The sequence below is a fragment of the Phoenix dactylifera genome, chromosome 10 (assembly GCF_051530095.1).
Source record: "Phoenix dactylifera cultivar Ajwa chromosome 10, Ajwa_hap1_PhDact_Kaust_v1.1, whole genome shotgun sequence".
Taxonomy (NCBI): domain Eukaryota; kingdom Viridiplantae; phylum Streptophyta; class Magnoliopsida; order Arecales; family Arecaceae; genus Phoenix; species Phoenix dactylifera.
This window is the reverse complement of record NC_143199.1, coordinates 29,486,192-29,506,247: the sequence shown is the minus strand read 5'-3', so window position 1 is coordinate 29,506,247 and position 20,056 is coordinate 29,486,192. Positions and strand designations below refer to the sequence as shown.

Sequence of the window (20,056 nt, the reverse complement as noted above, 5' to 3'; positions counted from 1 at the left end):
CCCATGTAAGATTGGGTAATTTATATTACAATGATAATACTATTTACATAGCCAAATTATCATTGATGTAATAAAATCTTAAGGAGATCGTCATAGTAATTAATCTTTAATCGCATGCCTGAAACCTTAAAAATGTACGGCTTTCACAAATGAAGTTATCAAAATAATGAACGAATTCATAAACTAATAAAACAAAGGAGAAATGTGGTCTTGTAGTGTAATCACTTATGTCCACACTGAAGGTCCTCCCTCCCTCCCTCCCTCCATTGGTTTTCTTCTTTAATTAGTTTAGGTTGCTCTTCTTGTAGCATTCATAAAGCAATTCTTCATTAGAGATGGCCCTTGCACCATGGCAGGGTCTTTCCAAAGCTTCTTTTACTTTAACAGCCCACACCTCCAAGTAAAAAAAAGAAGAAAACGATGGCCCTTCCATTGACATCACAAAAGATATAAGGAAATATTCCAAGAATTTTCTTTCTTTTTTTTATAGCAAATGTGTTGTTGCTTCTTCTTGAAGATTCTATCAACTTGACTAATGATGGAGGAGAATTTTCCTCCTCCTCCGACTTTCCCATGCCAATGTTCCCCAGCCCACTAAATTTTTCTTGGACACAAGTGATGTTTGGAGGCAGACAAAATAGAAGCCAGAGTCGAAAGAGAGATCTAGAAGAAAGAAAAATCTTTGAACTAATTGTAGTTCAAACAGTACAGTGAGTTCAGAGATCACACTCCTGAATTGCTTGAGACTAGACTGTAGGAGGGGAAGCAAATAGATGACAGTGAATGGGTGAAGACACGCATGGAGGCGGATGGATGACGGAGATGCAACAATGGTTCAACTTGCCTGAAAATGTTCCCATGATCTCCACATACTCACCCACGTCTCTCGAATTCAATGACCCTTTGAGAGCTTGGAGCAATCAGAATTTGTTAGTGTTAATGTTCCTACTTATTTTCCTTCCAACATATTAGCCAATGTAAGTTTGGTCTCCTAGTGGAGAAGAGGAGTCTAAGGTTGAGCTTAGGTTCTACAACCTTTTCTTTGCCTTTAATCATGTGATTTCTTTGTGTAGTTATTATACTTTTTTCTAAGGAATAAGGGAGGGAGAATTCCACCGATAGCTATTAGTTATTGTACTCTACTGTTAAGCTGGAAAGCAAGCAAACATGAACTCTAAGTTGGTTCTCTTTTCCTCCAATATGTAGTGGCCCAAGCAGCTCTCAGACTAGCAATTGGTTTGCAGAAGCAGCACCTCTCCACCCCATCAAAGAAGAAGGCCATCAGCAGGATTCGGAGGAACCTCTTGAAAGCTTTTCTGAAGTTCCATCATCACTGCTCAAGAACACTGGAGGGGGAAGATGCCCACCTTTTCCAGTGCTGAATCAGAGCAGCCATATGGTATCATATGATAATAGTCGAAGAAGGAAGACATCTCCTGATAGTTGCTGCATTTATTCTGGACGAAAGTGCCCGGAAATACCCATCATCTCCCATGTTGCACCACTTAAGGTAAGTCCTCAAACAATCTTGCATGTACAAAGCCAGAAATACTCGTAACTACCATGCTGTATCGGTCTTCCAGGTCCGAAAAGAGAAACTTGGTGACAGAATCACCATGCTGCAGCAGCTGGTTTCACCATTTGGGAAGGTGCAAATATTTAGAACTCACTAGTTTGTGTCTCAAAATAAATGATAAGCTGAATATTACAATCGCTTAAAACCCTAATTCGTTCGGATGCAATCATACGGGCACTAATGTACCAGATCCTATCGGAAAATCCTAATTCATTCTCTGTATGCATCTTTTCAGACTGACACAGCCTCCGTATTGTTGGATGCAATTGAATACATCAAGTGTCATCATGAGCAGTTGACTGTAATGTTCTACTCCACTAAACTTTTGGAAACCACTTTTTTGTTATGGATTATCATAAGTTGCTCGTAATTAAATGCTGAATCTTATATTTTCTGATGCTAATTTCAGGTGCTATGCGCTCCATATGTGAAAATGGTTGGTATCCTTTTATACATTAACCATTAAACAAACAGTGAATTTTGATGTTATTTGTTCTTGTAGTTCACTTCGATTTCTAACCAATATCCCCTAAATACTACCCGAAATGCAACAATCATGAGATGAAACTAAAACTAACCAAACTGCAATCACCGACTCATGACCATTGTGTTTCAGATCAAAAGGTTTTCAAATTTCTAAAAAAACAAAAATCTTATTGAATTTCTCTCTTCATCCGTTGCAAGCCTTGATAACAATTGAGAATTTTCAGACTCATGCTCGAATATTTCTGCTCATGCTTTCCAGAGCTATGAAATTAAAAAAGAAATGGAAGGTAAAGAGGACTTGAGAAGTAGAGGGCTATGTCTTGTTCCCATCTCCACCATTTGCAATGCAGGGAGGGATGCCTCCATCAACTCTTGGGCTCCCAAGTCTGGCACAATCTATCGGTAAGTAATCAAACCTGCATGACGAGGTCTAGAGGGAGCCGAGTGTCATGGCTAACCGCTGAAAATGTATAATTAGAAGGGAGAGCCTCTCACAGAATGCTCTCCAAATGAGACACAGCTATTCACAGATGTGTTAATCAAAACAGGCGTTGGCTACTCATGAACAATGTAGCTTTTATCCTTTGTTTTTTGGATGGTTGCATTCTGTAGCTTTTGTCAACTGCAGAATTAATGTTGAAACCTGAAACGCTAATGGTTGGCTTTTTGGGAACTTTTGTTGCTCTTTTAATGAGACCAATAGGAAGAAGGCTCACCTATCATTGGACGAAAAGGAGAGAGAACATAACATCTAAAGCCTGTAGGATTACAGCTATGTCATTTAATTAGCTTAATTAAAGTACAAAAAAATAAAAAACATGTAAAGTATGTGCAAGTTAGCTTGTTACATTGGCGGGTATATGAGGCTATGCTTCAATTAATTACCAAATGCAATCATATTTTTAAGTTACATCTTTCAAGTACTCAACATATCAGAGCAATGCTAACGAAGCAACAAGGCAATAACACTCCAGTAGAACAGCTCAAAACCTAAGTGCGCCGCCATTCACTAACTAACGTGATTACTTAGGTCCCAATTCCCATTTAATCAGGAGTCCATGAAATTTGTTCTCTTTTTCTTTTCATCGCCAAAAAGGTTGTTCCTTTTTCCTTGAGGAGAATTCTGTGAGAATTGTAGGCAATCATGGGTCTATCCAATCATTGTACCTTTTCTGGTGATTAACATCCAATCCTATCCTATCCTCTATTCAATCCAATCCTTACACCTTGACCAACACATTGCCAATGGGTTCCACAGGAATCATTCGGATGGAGCAGCAAAACAGCATTATAGTATTAAAGAAAAATAGAAGCATGCAATAATCCTTAAAATTTTGTTATTTGCAACGTAAGTGTTTGCTTCAAAAGAATAATATAAGCTAGCACATTGGCAACCTAATAAATTAAAACAATCAAAACAACCTAGAGCTCCTCCCTCATCCATCTAAACACCAGCTCCAGGCTGTACGGTGACGCAGCTCCATGTAGAGGTCCTGTCTTCCCGATGAGGCAACCTCTACATGGAGTTGCCTAGGTGACTTCCACCTCATCTTCCTTCTAGTAACATGGAAGAATCCAACATTGAATGCATGGTCGCATGTGTTTTATAGTGGTGCAAGTGGTGCATGCTCACAGACACACACACAGAGAGAGAGAGAGAGAGAGAGAGAGAGAGAGAGAGAGAGAGAGAGAGATGCAGCAGTTACATGGAAGATGAGGCAGAGGGTTTCCAAGCTGCAGGTGGTTGGCCAAGATTGGCGATAATGCAGCTCGGAGCAAGCGAGATGGTGCATCAGAGAAGTCCCAAGAAAAGATGCTCTGAGACTTCTTACAGCCCTCAGGTGGGTAGGCCGAACTCTGCAGTGGGAAACTGGAGGGTAACAAAATGGATCAGGATGCCAGAGCTGAGGAGATGCAGTCAATTGGTGGACCGGATGCGGCTTATGTTGACCAGGTTGGTGATGATGGAGATGGTCGAACATCCTAGCTGATTCTGAGCATAATTACCGGATGGCAGACACAGAGAAAACTAGATCTGCACTTTGATACTCTTCATCGATTTTGAATACATTTATATCAAGGCTGTGAGATCACTCATTTCTTTTTCTTTTTCTCTTTCTTTTTTAATGTACAAGGTTAAGTCAAAGAGGTTTGGTAAGTAATACATATATGGTTAACACAAGGTTGAAATATAGTTTAGTCAAAGAAACCGAGCGATGACACCAGATGTTTCATTTAGCCAAACATTAGAAAAGTTACATCTAATAAAACACACAAACATTAAAGAAAAACTGCTAACCTTTCAGCAGTAGGCCAATATTTTGTCATCTGATCTCCATTTATCTGTCAGAAAGTAAAATTCATTAAGCAGCCACACCAGGAATAATGTTCTTCATGCTTGGCACTGCAATTTGCAGCTAACAACAACAAAGATAGAAAACAATTATAATTTTTCACATCTGAACTGAAACAAATTTTAAAGATAATAGCACCACATATGCTCCACTCAATTTCATGCGCAGATGCAAGAAAACCATTATTACTATGGAGATCTTATTAAAACAATGCAAGATTAAGCACACACACAAACACACACAAAAAAAAAAGTTCGACGAACTTTATAGTGATTATTAATTTTTATGAGAGACAACAAATTAAAAAAATGTTGGGTTTCTGCACACCACTTAATATCCATATAGTGAGCTCCCGATAGCAGTGTATGACCTGAATGATGTTTATCACCTTATAAACAACGGCCATTTCAGATGGCTGCACACAATTAAATTAACGGATGCAGTATAAAACGAACTCTCGTACACATACTACACATTTCTGCAGCTTAGAGATGAAATGATACTGAATTATTGAAAATGAAGGATCTGGAAACAGCCTCCTTGTTTCTCTCGAACTCCAACCACGTTTTCAACTTTCCATTGCAGATGATCTGCTTACTATTTGATCACACAGAATGTTCCTTTCACCATGAAAGCATCCAAAACTTCATATATATGAATCATGCAGTTATCTCTAACAAATTAATTCACAGGTCTATGATAGTCAACCATAGAACAGCCCTACATGTAAACAATGTCGGGCTCTTCCTCGTACAACAAGAATATAATAAAAGCAGAAAATGAAGTTTTTGCTTTTAAAGTATTTAATTTAACAACAGAGGACCTTGCACCGATGAAACCGGCTAGTACAGTAATAATTAAGCCTGGTGGATTGCAAGATGACATATAAACACAAAGAAAAATGAAAAAAAAAAATCCAGCTAGCTGCCAATCCATTTAGTTTTCGTCTATACCAGAATGTCCTCAAGTTCAGCTGAAGTATCTGCTACCTCATTAGCCTACTGAACACCATAAGAGGCTGCTCCTAGCATTTGACATCTTGGTAAGCAGAGTATCTCACAATGAAGATTATGAAAATCCATATTATTTGAGGCAAGTACATCTAAGTATCATATCTGCAAATCAGCCTCCATAATATAATAAAAATGTACAATGACAAATTCTTTAAGGGCAAAGTTCAGCATTTAAGTCCCTCATGGGAAAAAAGAAAGCTGCCTGGCATTGGTAGAGGAAAAAATTAAAGCATAACATATACACTGCTAAGCATGGTTGGGGCATCTAACTAATACACTAACATGTAATCATAATTCTAGGTCAAACAGATATAAATTATCATGACCCTAAAATTGTTAGTCAATTTATCATCACTTCTCTGATCTACATTGTAATATTATGCCAAAGGCAATTCAAAAGGAATGATAAAACTTTTGCCTAGAATAAGAAAATAAAGAACCTTAGGTTACCTCTACAAGAGCTTGGATCCTGATGTGTCCTGCGACTTTCCAGCATTAGCAAGACCCGGTAATACCTTGAAAACTAAGTAAGGGCAACCAAAGAAACGCAAAAGGTTTTGGAACCCCTTTTCTCCACGCCAACCATTCTGTGAATTTATGTGGTTGATGTAGGTGTTACCTTCAAAGATATAATAGAGCTGCTGACACAATAACACACTTAAACCAATCCCAACAGTCAGGCATGCAAATGCCAAATAAATAAGAACAAGGCCTCTTGCTGACAAGAGCAATGCTGAGCTAGCTAGGGCTGCGACAATCTCCTTTGCCAACCTTGTACCACTCACAGTGTGGAAGCCGGTTGAGCCAAGAGTTCTTAACTCCAAAGGAGGCCATGTATGAAACCCAGCATATAACATCATCAGGACGACATAAATACAACTAATGATTACAGAGATAAGGAATGCAACGAAAAACCGGTGGTTTGCTGCTCCAACACAATTGCCTATCTGCAAAGAAAAAACATACAAACGGATCCATATGAACTCCCAACAAATGTTCTTATCATTATTACAAGTTTACACATGTTCATTAGTTCAGTTAGTTTTCACTGCATTCTAACATTCATTTTAATTTATACATGACTAAGTAATCTTACAAACATTTTATTAAGCAAATTTAAATAATAAATGCTAGCTTAAACGATAATCAAAAAGCTCTATCCATCTATTCAGGAAACAAAAAATCTTATACGTCATTCTTCAAAATAAGTTCCAACCAAAGGTTATATTCTCTATCAAGGGATACCTTTTTGAATCTCCTCTTAAAATATTTATCTCGATTAGCAAATCTACCCTAGAAATTAGGGGTGAAAATAGATTGGGTAATATCCACATGCATTTATTTCCATTTCTAAATCTATCCAATATGATAACTAATATCCATATCCGTATCTGTATCCATGAAAAAAAAAGTGGATATGTATAACTACCTAATCCATATCCAAAAATCCAATTCTGTTTGCAATCCTATTTAATCTCACATAGCTCTTATAAACTTCAAAGAAAAATGAGCAACAAAATTGGCATCTCCTTGATTTATCTTCTGTTGATGCCCAAATCATGTCCGACCATGTTTTGATGATCTGGAGGCGTAGAGGGCGCAGATCAACCCACTCAGTCCATAGTGGTGGAAGATGGAGCGCCAACTATCGTGCAGAGTCGCGGATCTGGACATAAAGAGACGAGAAAGACCCGCTGAGGTAGCTCCAACCGGGCCTCCTCCAATGCTTAAGTCAGGCAATGCTTTGGAATAACAACATAAGATAACAAGAGAATAAAAAGTATCAAAGTAGAATGATCTTCTTGAATCGTTAGGCCTTAAGTGCCTTGCCCGAAATACTCGGCCTGGAGTACTCGGCCTGGGAGCGTGGATTGGAAACTCGACATGGCTCTAGCCAGTGGCCACATATCCTAGTCTCCAAGAACTTGCGTGTTGGTCTCCAAAGATGCATAGACTGGGAGCTCGGTATGGCTTTAGCTAGAGGTCGTGTGTCCCGATCTCTAGAGACTCGCATTCTAGTCTCCGAGGATGCATGGACTGGGAGCACAGACTCGAAGCTCGGCTTGGCTCTGGTTAGCAGACACATCCCGGTCTCCAAGGACTCGCATCTTAGTCTCCGAGAATGCATAGACTGGGAGCTTGGCATAGCTCTGGCTGGTAAACACGCATCCCAGTCTCTAGGAACTCGTGTCCTGATCTCTGAGGATGCACAGACTGAAAGTTCGGCCTAGATGCTCAACATGAGAGCGTGGCCTGGTAGCGCAGACTGAGTGCTCAGCATGGCTCTAGCCAGCAGACACGCATCCCGATCTCTAAGGACTCGCCTTCGGGTCTCTAAAGATGCGCAAATTGGAAGCTCGACATAGCTCTAGTTAGTAGATGTGCATCCCAATCTCTAGGGACTTGCATCCTGGTCTCCGAGGATGCGCGGACTGAGAGCTTAACATAGCTTTGGTCAACGGACGTGCATCTCGATCTCTAGGGACTCGCATCCTGATCTTTAAGGATGTGCAGACTGGAAGCTCGGCATGCCTCTGATCGGCGGACGTGCATCCTAGTCTCCAGGGACGCATCCTGATCTTTGAGGATGCACGGACTGGGAGCTCAGCTTTGAGTGCCTAGTATGGGATGCGGCCTGGGAGCTTGGCATGACTCTAGCCAGCGAATATACATCCTGGTCTCCAGAGATCCGTTCTTGATCTCCAGAAACTCGCGTCCTGGTCTCCAAGGATGCGCAGACTGAAAACTTGGCTTAGAAGCTCAACATGGCTCTGGTCAACAACGCGCGTCCCGTGTGCACGATATTCAAATCTCAGGTGGCACGAAAGGGCGGCCTCCAGAGACTCGCATCCTAGTCTCCAAGGACACAAATTCTATACACAAGGTGCTTGGATCCCCAGCAGCACAAAAAGACAGCGTCCAAGAATGCGCATCTCAATCTCCAAGGACATGGGTCCCGTACACACGGCACTCAAATCTCAGGTGGCATGCAAGGACAACCTCTAGGGACTCGCATCTTGGTCTTTAGGAATGCGAGTCCTGTATGTACGCCGCTCGGATCTTGGGTGGCATGAAAGGGCAGCCTCCAGAGACTCGCATTTTGGTCTCCAAGCATGTGGATCCATATGCAGGGCGCTCGAATCTCTGATGGCATGAAAGGACGGCCTCCAAGGATGTGCATCCTAGTCTCCAAGGATGCGCGACCCATCTGGAGAGGAGATAGCATACGAGGATGGTCGTGGAAGAGGAGTTGGGCACAGAGCTAGCTATAAGAGCTTGAAAGCCTCTCCGTAGGAGCTTCTCGCCATGAGAGCTTGTTGCTATGAAAGCTTAACAGCCTTTCCTTGGGAGCTTCTCACGGTCTGTGCTTGGGAGCCTCCAGCTATTCCTACCTTCTCTTTTTGGAGTCCCTTCGCCTTGTTTATATAGAAGAGGGAGCGTGGATCCGTGATTTGGAGGCAAAAATCAAGGGCTTGCCGTAATTTTCTTCATGCCTTATCCAGATTTAAATTTGTTATAGTCTCCTTCCTTGTTTGGACCCTACCAAGAATTTATTTTTTAAAAAAAATTCAAATCTTTTCAAAATGCTCGCCAGATGTTGACCTATGATGGGTGGATCAAATTTAGGCGACATCATCTTCCATTCAGTGATATTTTTTATTTGATGACTCATAAAATTTAATTACCCAATTTGTATATGTGTTTATGCCCATGTTGTCTGTATCCAATTTGTATCTATATCTGTTCAACATAAATATGGCTATAAAGTTTAGAATCCGATTAATATCAATATCCATATGGTATTCGTCAAATAAAAACATATATGTATATGGAAATACTGATAGCTAATCCATTTCAGCCCTACGAGAAATGGAATCTTACACATCTCTTTGTCTCTCTTCACATGGTATACCAATTAAGTTTTACCACTTGTTACAACTCCTAAATGTCCTTTCTTGTACAAATACTGACTCTATCCATCTTAGGTATAAAGCGCATATAATGATTTCTGACAAAAACCATACAGAATAAACAAATTCTCTCCTCATACATGATAGCACCGATCCTTATGGATCTCGTTCACTGAATTTAAAACATTCCCAACCTGGAATTGCTTAATGCAATAAACTACCAAACCTTGGGACGACAATAAGACATCTAACTAATTAGTTGAGTCTTCGAATACCTCAAACCCTTAAAGAAACTAGTAGTAAATATAACACAAATGTTTCACAGTCTAATATATGTTGGAACAGCATTAGATTTGCAAGTCTGATTTTCAAAGAAAGTTGTCAGACTTATCCCATTCATGTACCCCATGAAATGGCATAGTAATCACACACCCACTTCAAAAGTTCCTTTTCTTTAATTTTGTTATTCGCTTCAGGCCCATGTGCTGCATCACATGTAATGATTATTTTTCTTCTGTCCGTCCCACAACGAGGCATAACCTTTTGCATCCTTTTAAAAGCTTTCTCTACTTCAAGTAGTATAGTTTGAGTATGTCTTGCATGCACTGATTAGTATCTAACCTAATAGCCTCCCAAAAGATCCACATAATCTATATGAGCAGCCGTCCAAGCTCTAAGCTTATATAAGTTTATAATCATAAGGCGAACGAAATGGAAAAATGCTTGTTGGTCATGGTTAGGTCAATCCATCATCTTCTGTTACGATTCAGAAAAATCCAGTCCAATAAATCTTAACAGTGGAAGAAGGGGTATTAAGTAATCATTTCACTTACAAATGGGCAATGATGATCCATGTCCAACACACACATTCTACAGGAACGGCAATGATGTGCTCTTGGAGGCTTTGGCTTTGCACAGTACGTGCAAAAAGTGTAGTTTTCTAGGTCGCCTTTTGCCACACTTGGATAACTACCCCAGAGAATGTTTGTTGGTGCCCCAGCAGATCTAAAGGCTGCCATGCAGAAGCTAGATATGGTACTGATAGACAAAATGGCAGTTAATGTGCAGTGAAAAATCCCACAGAAATAGCTGACTGAGAAAACAATTGGGTATACCGCCCAAACACCAGCACCTGTCATCAGAAAAAATGCAAGATAAAAGATATATGAGATGGTTTAATCCAAAAAGTGAATGCAGCATCAGAAAACTTAATATCCACATACTGATGTTAAAAAATGCAAACAGAATTTACCAATCAAACACGTAAAGTAAGTGCAGAAAGGAAAGGCTTTGCAACTTACATATCACAAACAATATGAAGAAGAGAAGAATAGTGACAAAGAACCGATCTCGCACAAGCCTCCAATGAGAAAAGCATGCACTGTCTGGTTTTCTCAGAGCTTTGTTTCGGTGAGTTATTGCTCCACACCATCCACACTTGAATATAGATGAATAGGTTTCAAGAAGAAGGTGTAACCCGCAGCCCCAACAAGTTGTCTCATGATTCTCTAAGATGGATGCAACACATTGCTCTTCCTACATACAATAAAGGTTTGGAATTAAGTGATGTGGTATGAATGTATTTTTCTCATACATGAAACAACTAACATCTTGAGGTTTGGAAGGTATTTCTTCATCAAAGAACATTAAAAGAAACAATTCAATCAAGAATCAGCATCAAGCCTCCTGTTAGCTGATCCAGCCAAGCAGTTTGTTTTGCAAGGTAATGAGTGAAAACCCACAGTCACATCAATAGACTGATGGAGAAGACTAGTAAACCATCCTAGACTGAAAGAGCTTTTAGCCCGAACATAATTCTAGAGATCCCTTGAAATGTAGTACATCCATGCCCAAAAAAGAGTTCCGGAAGCCCATACCAATCTGCAACCCTAGCACCTAATACTAAACAAGACCACACAAGATAATCCCATTTTTGAAGGCCAAATGCAACATTAATGGAAATTCAACATGAGATCACCTCGCATGAAGGCAGGGCGCCTAACCAATTAAAGTATCAAGGGTTGGCAACGTGCTCCTGGTCTTTATTGTGTATGATATCATCCTTTTTAACTGTAAATCACTTGTAAAAGCTTTCTAGTCAAAACTTTCTTAGATGTACAATACACTTATTTGAGCATTATATTCTATGCAATGCTCATCCAATGTGTCTCACTTTTCTTTTGTCCCTAGCATTTTGAAACTCAATACAACACCGGCCGCCTTACTCATGTCAACTCTCAAGAGGCGCAGCTCCACTCCATTCATCACACTCGAATTACATTGAATATCTCCATCAATTTTTCCATTCTTCATAACCCAAGATACTAGTTCTTATTAATTATAAACTGCGCTGCACATGTTAAAGGCTTTAGAAGAAACTATAAATCACTGAAGGGCTTGCCAATTATTATTCTTGTAGGGTATTTTTAGAAAAAGAAAGGGGAAGAGAGAGGTAGTCTCTCTCTCTCTCTCTCTCTCTCTCTCTCTCTCTCTCTCACACACACACACACACACACACACACACACACACACACACACACACATCTATTAGAGTTCTGGGCATGTCTTTCATAATCATGAAACAAGATAAAAGAAATAAAATTAGTAGAAGAATAGTTCAATGTAATTTATAGAAAAAAACAAAAGATTATATCGGAAGTCCAGGAGAGACCCTTATCGGCTCAGCAATCCTTGTTTTTTATAAATTTAAAAAAAAAAAAAAGAATTGCAGGCTGGGCAAAAATTGCACAAAATTTTGATCCGCACAGCCGACCTTTTGGGACACCATGAATGTGAAAATAATGGATCAAAAGTTTATCAAAACAACAAGCAAAGTCCAATTTCCAGTGGTTTTCCATCACTACCCATAAATATACAAAGGCAAGGAAAGCATCAAGAGAAAAATATCCCCAATCAAAAGCCACGGCTCAGCTAATTAAACCCTCAAACCCAAATCTGCACAACCCAGAAAAACCCTATACAGATACAACCCTGAAAAGAAGACCAAGAATGAACTCCATAAACAGAACCGCAGAGAACTGAAAGGGGAAAGAAGAAGGAAAAAAAAAGATGATACCCTGACCTTTCTTTCATCATCCATCGGTTATTTTGAGGAAGAGATCCTCTCGCCGTTTCTCTAGTAGCTGGAATTCCTTCTACGCCAACTACAACAGAGGAGAGAAGGGGAAAGGAGACAGACTCTGAAGCTTCCCGCAAGATTTGTCGGTACCCTTAAGTCTTTAAAAGGGCTAAACTCGGAAGATTTCATTTAAATAAACTTCGCACGCGCTTTCTGGTTGTCCCTTTCTCTCCCTACGGTGTCTCCTCCAAACGGCCCGGGTCTGGAGCGGGTCTGGCATTGCCTTAAATCCAAACCCAACTTTTCTTACGGCCCACAATTGGTCTTGATGGGCTGCAACGAATTACCTCCCCGACTACTTCTAGAGAACTCTTTCAGCCCACAGCCCATGCTGCTCATAATATGAGTAGAGTGAAAGACTTTTTTTGAGGAAAATGAATAGAGTGAAGACTTGGCCTACATATTTTGGCAAATTAGGACCCTTTCAGAGCACTACCATGCAGTCTAGGGATGATTGAACTCCACTTTTGTCAGAGCTACCTCCCATAATTCTCCTGGTAAACTCATTTCTTGGAAGTCCCCTTAACCATGGCACCTTAGGATTGGTAAAAATGGATTCTAAGATTGTTGGTTATGTTATTTGTAATGATAACAGCCAGGTTCTAATGACAGGGGCTGTTTCATTAATGGAGTCTTGCTGAACTTCCAACTACGTGGAAAGGTATCTGTGTAGCTTCTACAACACTACCTAGCGTCATTTGCTTCCAATCTTTAGTTCTTCGAAGCTGATTTTTCCATGTCAAGCAGTCACACTATTGTCTGAGACCTCGGATTTATTTAATGTTCTCGTATCAAGTCTCAGAATGGCCAGATGTGGAATGCTGAGAAGTCAAACCCTCCCACCATATAGAAGAAACAGATCGACCAATTTTAGGCGTATAGAAAGGATAATCTTCAATGTTTCATGCCTTAAAATAAAACTATGAAAGTTTTGCATCGTAAAATTTTCCTCACTGTTCCCATTCTTTCAAAGCTGATTCATGATGATACAAGTGACTATACTGATGTATCTAACTCAAGACAGCAGGTCTGTGTATTGAAGTCGAACTCCTTCCACCAGCGAAACATACAGTTGCAATGAATCACCCTAGATTTGGAAGGCAGTGACGAGTCTTTGGCAAGCTAACCTCCTTTTGAGGATCTAAAACATGGTCAGCCGTCAAGACTTTTTCAGAACCCAAAAGCATGTTGAATCCAAGCAGATGGACCATTATTATCAGGGTAAGTCAAGATCAGCAGTAGATTTAAGCTTAGAAATGTTTATGAAACTGCTTACTCCATAATTTGTTTGCCTTATTTGCATATGATTTGCAGCACATCAATGGTCCTTCTCACTGTAGGAATTTATTTTGCTAATTGCTAAGATTTATTTTAGGAACTTATACTGATAAATTGCTAAGAATTCAGCGTAGGCTTGAGAAGAAGTAAAACCAGCGCCAGCTGCCTGCTTGGTACAATCAACATCTCTTAATGCTTTGGCCGGTCCAGATTTATTTGGATGCCTGCAAGCACCTGAACTGCTTATACCTCAGAGCTTACAAACAGACATCTCTGACTGATCTCAGGCTCTGGTAGTAGCAGATCTGGACCCAGCTACAGAAAAGCTAGCACTTGGCATCACAGGTCTTTTTCTTGCAGCCTTTGGCCATTTATTCATCCTCCGGGTAGTCATGTCTTGGTATCCAAAGCTCCCAGTGGGGAACTTCCTGTATGCACCCTACAGAACCGCTTCTCAGAGTAACAAGGAAGCTGATACCTCCCTCTTGGTGGGGTGGATGTAGCCCCAGTGGTCTAGTTTGAATTGATTAACTTTCTTAAACGAAATATTAGTTGGTCTTCAAGGGCTCCTGGTGCTCTTTATCTAAACAAGTTAAGAGAATTAATGTGCATGAAAAAGTCCCGGAAAAATACTCACACAGTGACCAACATGATGCATTGTAAACTGATGAACAAAGTTTCGATTATCTTAGTTCATTGAGAACAATGTCTGTCCGAATCATTCTTCTTTATCGGTCCGATTCTTTCAGGGCAAGAACAAACAACTAAGGATCCAACAGTGAGAACCAAAATAAATCATGGCCAAATACATCATTCTACTCTGATGCTGGCTCTTCTCGACCATCATATATCAGCCGCAAGGAAGTTACCGGACAAGGAAACCTAAAATTGAGAATCATATATCAGCAGAACATAACAACAAATGTATTTCGCATCTCTATACATGCATAACCAAGTAAAAATAAAAAAAATGGGTGACATGCAACAAACCCTAGTTAGTGGCTACCTTTTCACCCAACTTGAATGGAGGAAGACCTCGGTAAGGGCAGCTACCGCACCGGAATGCATCCCCAAGCCCACACTGCAGGATTAAAAAGCAAGATAGCGTTGGTTAAACACCAAGTGGAAGCATTAACAACATTTATAGGTCGGATTTGCTATCGCTGCTTACGTTGCCACATGCAGATTGGGGATTGTCGATCTGCTCGGCAGTCAGCCCCAGCTTCTGCACTTTCTCCTCTGTCTCAGCCCGACCACAAGTGCAGTTCTTGCAAGCTTTCCTTGTACTTCCAACTTCACAATCTCCTACTGCACAAGATCAATGAAGTGTTAAAATCTTTTTTACCACAAGAAACATCAGAAGAAACATAACCAAAATCAGTTCGATCTTGAATTGAACCAGGTGGTAGCTGTGGTTTCTTCAAATCCTCCTCAGTCAAGAGGCTATCTTCATCAATGAGATCTGATTCATCATTGATTTGAATCTTGGGCACAGTCTTTACTGCCTTCTTAATGGGGAAAGATGATCCCACCCTCCAAGATGCCTTCTTTCCCTTAATCTGCAAGAAGATGGAAGAATTGAAGGTAAAACATAGATTATGACAAGTATAACTAGAAAAGAGGTATAAATCTCTCTCGGTTTGGAGTCTTCGCTCACAGTAATGGATTGAACATCATCAAGCGATAAGAAAGATTTCAACTCTAAAGCTTGCACTTCCAAGAATCCCGATATGAGTAGTTTGCGCTCAAGCGTGGAGTTCAGCTGCGAGAAAAAAATTTCTTATCATCTTAACACGGGCATCAAACATTCATCAACATGAAACAGAATGAACTCATCAACCACGAAACATGGAAATAATACCTTATCCTGTTCAGTAGAAAGAAGAGGTGTCTGTACCAAGATCCACCCACCAGGTTTCAACACCCTACCGATCTCTGCGAGCCACTGCTCTAAATCAAGTTCTGGTGCTTTCTTCCAGACCGAAACAACAACATCCAAACACCCCGGCTCGATCTGCAACTTCCCTCCTGTTGCCAAACCATCCAGTTTAGCGCAATTATACAGCTAAATTAAGTAAACCTCAGATACATAATAGAAGAACCAATGTCTTTTATCAACCATAAGATTAGAATCCACATTTCCAATCAACCAGAAACACTGTAAGTAATTACAAAAAATTACTTAGAAAAACGAAAAGATAAAAAATAACACAAAGCCAACAACCCTTATTATGGAAGCGAGAATGATGATCCCTAACTTGCTTCCTAAAGTTCTCAAAAAATTTTATCGGCATGTTTCTTGAATCTAACTGAAAAATAAGCTTCAGATAACTAGTTCGGCAACATCCCAGGTCCAAACATAAAAATTATTCATAATGTCAATCAAATTCACCATTGTAACTTAGAAAAGGCGGAACTTTAACGATTGCAGCTGACGAAAAAGAGAGAGGAAGCGATGATTACCCAGGGTACCGCATTGAGTAATAACAACAACGTTATCATCTTCTACAACCATTTCACTTCCAAGATTCTTTATCGCGGACAGCCCCGCTTGGACGGGAAAGATGGCATCATCAGTCAAAAGAAGCGCCCCGCTCTTCGCCGCCATGGCGTCCTACACATGAAATGTTCGTTAAAATCCGATAAAAGAAATTCCCAAAAGAACAAATTTCCAGCAAATCGGTAGGCGAGAAGTTTAAATCTGCTCACGTGAAATGATTCCAACGACTGGAGCCCTGGAATTCACGAGCGGAGAGGCGGCCGACCCGAGCCGCCCTGACCGACAAACAGTGAAATCTTTGTCGAGAAGAGATCGCGAAAGGTATCGGCACAGAGCCACCAAGAAACCCGTCGCCTCGAGGAGGAAACCTTCTCCAAGGCCTCCAGCTCCTCACGGGCCGGCTTTACCTCCCTCATTTATTTATTTTAGAGGGACGGTGGCGTGGGTTGGGACCAACCGGAGGTCAGGCCGACCTACCCTTCCCTTGTGCTAAAACCCACGGTGAAGATTGCGACCGGCGTGACGCGCGGCGATCTAACGGTCGGGATTTGTTGTGGTCCACGGGATCCAGAACGGGGAGTCGGTGAGCCACGTGGTGTGGCGGGCGCGTGTTCGGCTCGGCGATCACGTGTGCACCAGCGTGGCACGCCCATGGTGGGAACGCGCACGTAAAGGCCAACAAGAGACTGACGCGTGGCAGGCGAAGTGGAGCCTGATAGGGAAGGGAGGGACCACCAGATTAGCTGAGGAATGCTAGAGGTCCCAGAAAACTTCACCAGAACTTTTCTTATCTACGTGGCAGAAAAGCACCGACGCGATTCACAGCGTCGGTAAGATTCAAGGGAGATGAATGGTGCGAAGGATTGTTTTGTGCGATTTAAACGGTACCGCATACCAGTTATCCTTCGTGGGAGATGTTCCGGGCCCACTTGGTGTCCTCCTGAATGGGGTACACGTGCTTTCCAGCAATCTCGAGAGTGGAATCTGGCCTGGATTCGAGTGCTTTCCGTAGGGATTAACTTCCCCTTGAATGGATCCTCCACTAAGAAGATTGGAAGTGGCGGGCCTTGAGCAGGTGCTCACTAGGGATTTCATTTTTGAGTTAAAAATAAGACATTCTAAACCTAGGCATGATTATTCAATAATCAATATAGATTACAAGGCAACAGTGCCTTCTTTAATGAATTATATTTTCAGTTTAGACACAAGCAATCTTGCTTCCATAACCATATAGATCCAGACATAAGGGATGGATGTGTCCCAACGTAAAATTATCATGGTTAATAAAGCTAACCAGATTTTATGCTGAATCTAAAAAATATATTCTTTTTATATTTAATAAATTAAAAGAAAGAATTTAAGTCTTTGCCTTTTATCATGATATAAGTTAAACTTGTGCGGACTGCAAGAGAGATTCAGCTACGGTCATTGGATGGATTCAACGGACTGCTGGCGGTGCGAAAAAGTGTTACCTCCTGGTCCGAGACATCCGAGCCACTGTCTGCAATGGAATGGCCTTTCAGACTGTGCATGTCTATAAAGAAGCCAATGAGGCTACGAACTAGATGGCCTTGTACATGGACAACCACTCCAGAGACTCTCTATAGGATAGAGAGAGTGAGCTGCCTAGTGTGCTTCGAGATATGCTGTATTTTGGCTTTTTTAGATATATCCATGCTAGATCTGAATGAATCATCCGTTTCAGTAAAAAAAAAACTTGTGCTAAAAAATAATTGTGAAATACAAAAAGATACCGCAGGAAACTTACTGGCTTGCAGGCTCTTGGAAAACATTCATGACCAATTTGTAGATGTCCTCCTAAAATCCATTCATGATTTTGGGCTCCGATATCTAGAAGAGAGAGAGAATATTGTATGAGTCTGTCTTCTTGTTTTCAGTTGTACCACACTAAGAAGCTTGGGGAGGAAATCAGAAATGTTAATTGAGCTTGATTGGGAGGAGGATTTTGAGGTTCTTTGGGCCCCGTCAGAAGAGAGGTTCCCCATGACAGGACTTGCCTGAATTTAGGCAGGAACTCCAAGCTGTTAAACACATGGTGATCTAAAGTAAGATCAAGTGTTGATGTACACAGACATGCATCTAGTAGCATACTCGTAGTCAAGTGCATGCATGGATGCTATCATAGAACAGAAATGCAAATTTTTTCAGGGCACACATAAACCTCCAATATCATTCAAATACTACACTAAGTTCTCCACATAGAGTGGACATCAAACTGACAGCCAACTCGGAGGGGAGGAGTGTTGGGTTAAATCACATCCAATGATTGCTCCCCATCCATCTCCTAGCAAGACATAACAGGTTCAATAGTCTCCATAACAAGCTTCAACATCCAGATGACTGTCTAGTTGGAGATTTTCGATAACATAATCACCTGAAGACCATAGCTGTATCCATTTCTAAAATGCAATCCCTGAAAAACACTAGGTTGTGACCTCCTATCATTTTTGCTCACCTACAAGTGGAAGATGCAAAGTCTCATTTCTTCCATCACAAGCTTAATTGATCAATAAGGAGAAGCTGAAAGAAAAAATTATATCGCACAAGGTTTGGGATAGAGCAAGGTTAGCAAAACCTTGCTATGATATTTAAATTTTTTTCAATAATTTTTTTTCGATACTTTCATTGGTGATCCGATTAAAAATTTAAAATGACATTTTCAATTTGAATCTTCACGCATGTTCAAAAATAAAAGTTTTGTTACGTTAACAATGGCATTTTCATGTGATGATGTTGTCATATTACCATTACACCTCTTTTCTGCTGTAACAGCTGACAATCAACTAGTTTAACAGCAGGTACAGATGCCCTTAATCCTTCAGTTTTTCTCCAACTTTGTTCCCTTTTAGTATATCACTATCTTGATAGACACTAGACTCTTTATTATTCTTGAAATAGATACCAAACTGTTTTTTTTTTTGATGAAGAGGGAGGCAAAGCTCCCCGGCCTTTATTAGAAAAAGGAAGAGTTTACAAAAACTATTTATAAAGGATTTGCAAGAAAGAAAAACACAAAAGAGCAATAAATTTTTTTTACAAAAGATAGTGGTCTGTAAGTAGACATGTTGAGCTATTCAACAAGCTAAACAATCTCATAAGATGGCCATGATGTGATTCTAGATATTTCAACCATATCGATTGTTCCATAAAGTCCTTCCCTTCAAATTCATGCTGCATGAGTCTCCCTTGCATACCATGCCATGCAAGCAATTTGCACCATGAAATGCATAAACCTCCACAGAGTAATACATTCATGGCAGATTTTGCCAAAGAATCACCAAAACCCAACAACCAGACACAGAAAAGTGGATAAGTTTTGGGCAATATAATAAGATTTGGCGCATCCTGGTTTCATGACAATAGATGGTGTACCCATGAAAATTTTTTCCAGCCACCAGAACAAGGAACCACTCAATGGATGTAACAGAGATAAGAAATCCAACTCCACCCAACCAGTCAGGAAGCTAAAGTATCATTGATCAACAATCATTGACAGAACAAGGCTTAGAGATTATTTGTAGGAACATAAGAGCCATTATATAGCTTACCAAATGGAGAAGGCAATAGCACACTTCTCGTCTTGAAATCCTTTAAGGCTACCGCTGACATTGACATACATACCATTCCTTCATCAGAAAATAAAAGGGAATAAGGCATTGATTGGTGAGTTAGAGGAAATCAAAGAAAAGAAAAATCAATAGAGAGCTTTTAGACATTGACTGAAGAATAGCTGTTTCATTTGCATCCGAAGCTTCATTCACCCTACAAATAGTGTGAA

The 20,056-nt window shown here is 40.4% G+C and overlaps 3 protein-coding genes across 13 annotated transcripts in view; 1 reads left to right on the top strand and 2 right to left on the bottom strand.

The window, feature by feature from the left end:
• Positions 1-14,534, bottom strand: part of LOC103722529 (protein S-acyltransferase 11-like) — a 29,088-nt gene extending 14,554 nt beyond the window's left edge. The window contains exons 1-6 of one of the 9 annotated variants that reach the window (XR_015969467.2): positions 12,417-12,602; positions 10,642-10,876; positions 10,174-10,472; positions 5,880-6,376; positions 4,362-4,479; positions 2,202-2,492 (exon numbers count right to left, since the gene is read on the bottom strand). Coding sequence is in view for 8 of the 9 variants with exons in the window: in XM_026800015.4 (XP_026655816.3) it covers positions 5,882-6,376; positions 10,174-10,472; positions 10,642-10,876; positions 12,417-12,440 (1,053 nt within the window). In the remaining variant the exon portion in view is untranslated. Of the gene's footprint in view, positions 2,493-3,353; positions 4,480-4,669; positions 6,377-10,173; positions 10,473-10,641; positions 10,877-12,416; positions 12,603-14,394 lie in introns of those variants that run through there. The other 8 variants (XM_026800015.4, XM_026800010.4, XM_017846783.5 and 5 more) reach the window with 8 other exon arrangements.
• Positions 784-2,647, top strand: LOC103724092 (transcription factor bHLH68-like). 3 transcript variants are annotated; one of them, XM_008815248.5, is made up of 6 exons: positions 784-929; positions 1,207-1,510; positions 1,584-1,649; positions 1,812-1,877; positions 1,986-2,012; positions 2,322-2,647. In XM_008815248.5, the coding sequence occupies exons 1-6, from the start codon at positions 784-786 to the stop codon at positions 2,466-2,468; spliced, it is 756 nt and encodes a 251-aa protein (XP_008813470.4). In that variant the 3' UTR covers positions 2,469-2,647. The 3 variants fall into 3 exon arrangements, with proteins under 3 accessions (XP_008813470.4, XP_038971343.2, XP_088562007.1); XM_039115415.2 differs by having other exon boundaries at positions 1,986-2,016; positions 2,287-2,647; XM_088705881.1 differs by having other exon boundaries at positions 1,986-2,016; positions 2,278-2,647.
• LOC103722519 (anamorsin homolog) lies at positions 14,415-16,710 on the bottom strand. The gene is made up of 8 exons (XM_008813108.6): positions 16,467-16,710; positions 16,221-16,371; positions 15,619-15,785; positions 15,415-15,519; positions 15,157-15,316; positions 14,929-15,065; positions 14,764-14,838; positions 14,415-14,639 (listed from the first exon to the last, which is right to left on the bottom strand). The coding sequence occupies exons 2-8, from the start codon at positions 16,363-16,365 to the stop codon at positions 14,601-14,603; spliced, it is 828 nt and encodes a 275-aa protein (XP_008811330.4). The 5' UTR covers positions 16,366-16,371; positions 16,467-16,710; the 3' UTR covers positions 14,415-14,600.
• Positions 16,711-20,056: the final 3,346 nt, after the last annotated feature.